The 5,229-nt window shown below is 37.2% G+C and overlaps 1 protein-coding gene across 5 annotated transcripts; it reads left to right on the plus strand.

The window, feature by feature from the left end:
* Positions 1-211: 211 nt before the first annotated feature.
* LOC110311238 (keratin-associated protein 20-2-like) lies at positions 212-4,822 on the plus strand. Of its 5 annotated transcripts, none has more exons than XM_085832065.1 (2): positions 212-329; positions 4,746-4,822. In XM_085832065.1, exons 1-2 carry the CDS (start codon positions 212-214, stop codon positions 4,820-4,822), a joined length of 195 nt encoding a protein of 64 aa, XP_085688191.1. The 5 variants fall into 5 exon arrangements, with proteins under 5 accessions (XP_085688191.1, XP_085688192.1, XP_021040146.2 ...); XM_085832066.1 differs by having other exon boundaries at positions 212-324; positions 4,744-4,822; XM_021184487.2 differs by having other exon boundaries at positions 212-323; positions 4,692-4,822.
* The last annotated feature ends 407 nt before the right edge of the window (positions 4,823-5,229 follow it).

Raw genomic sequence — 5,229 nt, forward strand, 5'->3', positions numbered from 1 at the left:
GAGCATAATTATGTCAGTGATGCAGCAACCTTGTTGGTTCATCCAGTAAAACATGGCACTTGCTATGTTTTCGGAAGCAGAGGGCATAGATGTGTGATAATACAATGCCTGTGGTTTTCCCTGTATATATAAAAGGTGCTCAGCAGATGATAACATTCAGACTCAAGGAACCTACTGCCTGTCTTCCTCTGAACAGTCCACTCCTGACAACATGTGTTACTACGGCAGCTACTATGGAGGCCTGGGCTATGGCTATGGTGGCCTAGGCTATGGCTATGGCTGTGGCTATGGCTGTGGCTATGGCTGTGGCTATGGTGGCTATGGTTATGGCTGCTGCCGCCCCCTGTGCTGTAGAAGATACTGCTGTTGTGGCTTCTATTGAAGAATTTCTGTATCTACCAAGCCTTGCTGACTGGAAGTGCTTCCAAGAATTTTCACAGGACAGACTTGAGAATCTCTTCAAAAACACTTAACTTTTACCAAAATATCTGAAAAATAATTGAAACACAAAATGCCCATCTAATGTTTCACTTTAGCTGGACAGTCATCCTCAACAAAAGTGCTTATTCAAACATTGATCTTCATAATGCTTTTTAAAAATGTTTTTAACAATAACTCAATATTTCAATAAAACATTTGAATTATCAAGTAAATAAATGCATAAACAGAACAAAACAATTTCTGTATGTTTTGTGTGTTTGTATCTACCTGATCACAGAGGAGGTTGGAAAAGAGGGAGGGAAGTAATGAAAGTATATTTCAGAAGATGGGCATGGAGAATGAACATGGAAAGGAGAGGAGAGGAGGGGAGGGGAGGGGAGGGGAGGGGAGGGGAGGGGAGGGGAGGGGAGGGGAAGGGAGGGGAGGGGAGGGGAGGGGAGGGGAGGAGGTTATGGAGAAAGAGAAATAAGCACATCCTCTTGGCATACATCTGTGGATGGACATTTCATGTTGTTATAACTTGACTGTTATAGACAATTTGACAATAAATTTTATAGTTAACATTTTTCTTTTAACCAAGAACTGTGCTTAATTTTAAACTTTAAAACTAAAATTTAAAATTAAGCACAGAAGGGAGCAGAAGGGAGACTCTGGGTTTTGCATGGGCTATTGAACTTCAAAGCCCATCCCCAGTGATGCACTTCCTCCAACAAGACTGCACCTCCTATTCCTTTCAAACAATGCCAGACCCTACTGGCCAAGTAGTCAACTCTATGAGCCTATATGGCATAGTCATTGAAACCATCACATTCCAGTTATAGCCAAATTATAATGTAATATACATTAGGTTCAACTTCAAAATTCCCCGTAGTCTATCATAATCTCAATACTGTTTAAAATTCCAAAATTCAAAGTCTTTTTTTTTTTTTGAGACTCAAGGCAATCTCTTAACTGTAAAACCTTTGAGAGCAAAATAAAAAGCAGATCCCATATTTTCAAGATACAATGGTACAGAATATACCTTACCATTCTAAAGGGGATATAAATGAGTATGTGAGGAAATAGTATGCCAATGGAAGTCAAACACCAGATGGGCAAATTTTAAGCTCTGCATACTCATGTCTGGGGTCAAAGAACGCTCCAGGTCTCCATCTTCTATCCATTTATTTGACTTAAACACACTTCTTTCCCTTGGGAAGGTCCTATACCCAGTCTGGAGCTCTCCTCAGTAGTGATCCTAAAACTCTGGCATCACCATCACTGTGGGGTCTCCCATACAACTCATTTTCATAGCTTTCCACAATGGACTTTCTATGCTTCAATTGAGGGACATGTCTGCCCTTAGCAGCTTCCCTTAGTTGAAAAGAAAAAAATCCAAAATAGCTTTCTTGCATTCTAAGCTCTAAAGCCAGAACTACATAGCCAAAACTGCCAAGCTATACTGCTTGCTGGGGTTGGAACTTGGCCACCTTATTCAATTATATTTCAACAGCTTTCCGTTTCTGATTATTTTCCATCACTGCTTATGATGTTATTTCATTTCATTTCACAAGTTAGAACCTTGGCTGGTGCCATCTTTCTCCGAGGTTACTACTCCTTTATTGCATTTAGCATCATGTTTTGATCAAAACTTTTTATCACCTTCATTACTGGCAGTCATTTTTGTAAATCTTCATAAAACTAATACCTATGTGACAATAAGAGCTAGGCTATTTTGAAATCTCCTCTGGCAACACCATTTATCCAAAAGTCTTGAATTCGTCCCCAGCTAAATTATGAAAGGCAAAAAGCACTCACATTATTTGAAAAAAAAAACCTACAAGAAAGGCCTCTAGGCCATTTATGAATATTTTTCTGAGAAATCTCTCGAGCTAGGCAGTCATAATTCATATTACTTTTACCACCACTATCTTCCATACTCATACCAAGAAGGCCTATTAAGTGTCTCTTAAAGTATTCACCTTCTCTGTGAATCTAAGGACTATATTTTGTGAACAAGCACCATGGTTAGTTCTGTCACATCAATACCCCAATACTGATAGCAACTTTGTTGGAGGGAAGGGGATGCGGATTCCATTACCATGGCACAACCACCAAGAACAGCAGAAGCAGTATAGTAAATCCTACCTAACCATAAAAGACAAGCTGTAAGTGGTTCAGAGGGCAGAGTGAGAGAAATGATCCAAGCCCATAAGAGGGGCTAAAAAGAATGAAACTAGATTCTAGACATTGTACAGTGTGTTATTTACACTATTGGTATATTATTTTGCTTTTATCTAATTGTGACTGTGCCCTAGTTCTTCCATTTTCAAATAAGAATTTATTCAATTTAATTTTATTTTTACAAAAGCTCACAATTGACAGATTTTTTTCAACACTTTTTCAAGAGATTCTAGAAAAATACAAACATTTCATATATAAAGGGACTGAACTTTTAATGTGTTTGAATCTGTAAAAACATTAAGAATTTTGAAGTTATTTGTGGGGCTTTTTTGTGAGTCTTGGGGATAAATATATAAGGAGAGTTTGTGGTTCAACAGACATATGTTCGTCAAGTTGACATGGGTCAATTATACTAAGGGTTTGTATCAACTTGAGACAAACTGAAGCCATATGATAGGAATGAGCCACTTCAACGCAGTGAAGAAAATGACTCCATAAAACAGGGAAGTAGGCAAGCCTATAGGGCATTTTATTAATTATTTACTGGTGATGGAGGGTCATGGTCCATTGAAAGTAGTGCCAACTCTGGACTTGTGGTCCTGAGTGCTATAAGAAATCAGGTTGAGAAATCCATAATGAGCAAGCCTGTAAGAGTATCCCATCATGGCCTCTGAATCAACTCCTGCCTCCATAATCCGGCCCTGTTTGAATTCCTATCCTAACTTCCTTCAATGATGAACAGTGATGGGGAAGTTTAGCCAAAAACCCTTTTCTCTTCAACTTGCTTTTGTTCGTGGTGTTTCCCATATGAGGACTCTAAGACACCATCTCTATTCCCAAACAAATTTGAGATTACAATTGCTGTCTAATTCCCATCTCTCAATCCAATTTGTATTGCCCGTCTTACCTGCTAATTGAAGCTCACTCTATGTGTTGTCAGCCTAACAGAAGGGACATCATTAAGAAAAAATTATTAACACCAGTAAAAATTGCAAAAGGCCCATTAGCTACAAGTGATCTGACTCCTTTAGTTTGCCTTGCTTAGCTTAACATAATGATCGGTAGTGTTCATTTTCTATGAAGAAAATAATTTCAAGAATAAACTAGGATGTAGAATCATGTATCTTGTTCATGGATTTAAGGATTACTAAAAAGAAAAATTGTATGCTCACTAAAGCAATGTACAGATTTCATGAAATCAACATAAAAATTCCAATTGTATTCTGACCAGAACTAGACAGCACAATTCTAATGATTAAATAAAGGCACAGGATCTCTCTAAAAACCAAAACAAACTAAGCATAAAGGAAAATACCAGGACTACCATAGAACCTGATCTCAAATTATTCCACAGAATCATAATAATAAAATACAAATTAAATAATAAGTGGCACAAAACAGACATACAAATGAGAAATTGAATAAGATTTAAGAAGATGGGAGGATTTACTCTGCTCATGGATCAGGAGAATTACCATACAAGAAATAGTAAAAATATATGAAAGAATATGTTGGATTAGAATAAATTTAAAATAAATCCAAAATATGCTTATGCATATATTGTCATCAGGTTACTAATAACATAGCAAATAACTAAATCACTTTTCATCACAAATACTTAGAGAATACATACTTATTTCACAATACAAAGCAAAGCAAGGAAAACAAAAAGGCTTTAGTATGGAATACTGCAAAACAGACATAAACAGGAGAAAGAGATTAAAGTCATTCGTATCGGGACACAGTAGACATTCATAAGTATTAAATACACTAAATATAGAATGAGGGATTATCTTGAAATTAGATCCAGATTTTCACATTAAAGCCTCATAACCTAACCTTGGGATCCTAATGTATGAGCACAATTATCTCAGTTATGCAGTGTTGTTTGGCCAGTAAACTATGGCACCCTGATGTTTTCTGAAGCACAGTAGAGACATATGAGATGTTATAATGCCTGTGGGTTTTGTCACCAATATGCAGGTGTATAAAAGGCACTTAGCAGGTGCTTCCATCCAGATTCTAGAAACCTACTGCTTAATCTTCCTCTGAACACTCCACTCCTGACACCATGTGCTACTACGGAGGATATTATGGAGGCCTGGGCTATGGCTATGGTGGCCTGGGCTGTGGCTATGCCTGTGGCTATGGTGGCTATGGATATGGCTGTTGCCGCCCACTGTGCTGTAGAAGATACTGGTCCTGTGGCTTCTACTGAGGACATTATGCAGAGACCCAGCCTTTCTAACCAGAAGGATGTCCATGTGTTTTCACATCAGGGACTCAAAAATGTCTTCAAAAATTAACACTTTAGGACACACACACACACACACACACACACACACACACACACACATATATATATATATATATATATATATATATATATATATATATATATATATAAGTTATCATTGAAATTTAACATGGTCATCTAATTCCTCATGTGAATTTGGACCATGATCCTGTTTTATGTTATCTTCACCATACTCTGTAAATGATTTTAAATTTAACTCTCAACCTATGTTTAAAAAAATGTATATCATCAAAGCACTAAATGAATAAATTCTACAAAATAATTTCCGTATGTTCTGTGCTTTTGTCTTGGTCACATGTGAGGCAGTG

The sequence above is a fragment of the Mus caroli genome, unplaced genomic scaffold (genome assembly GCF_978045245.1).
Source record: "Mus caroli unplaced genomic scaffold, Mus_caroli_1 scaffold_17, whole genome shotgun sequence".
In the NCBI taxonomy this organism is placed as follows: Eukaryota; Metazoa; Chordata; class Mammalia; order Rodentia; family Muridae; genus Mus; species Mus caroli.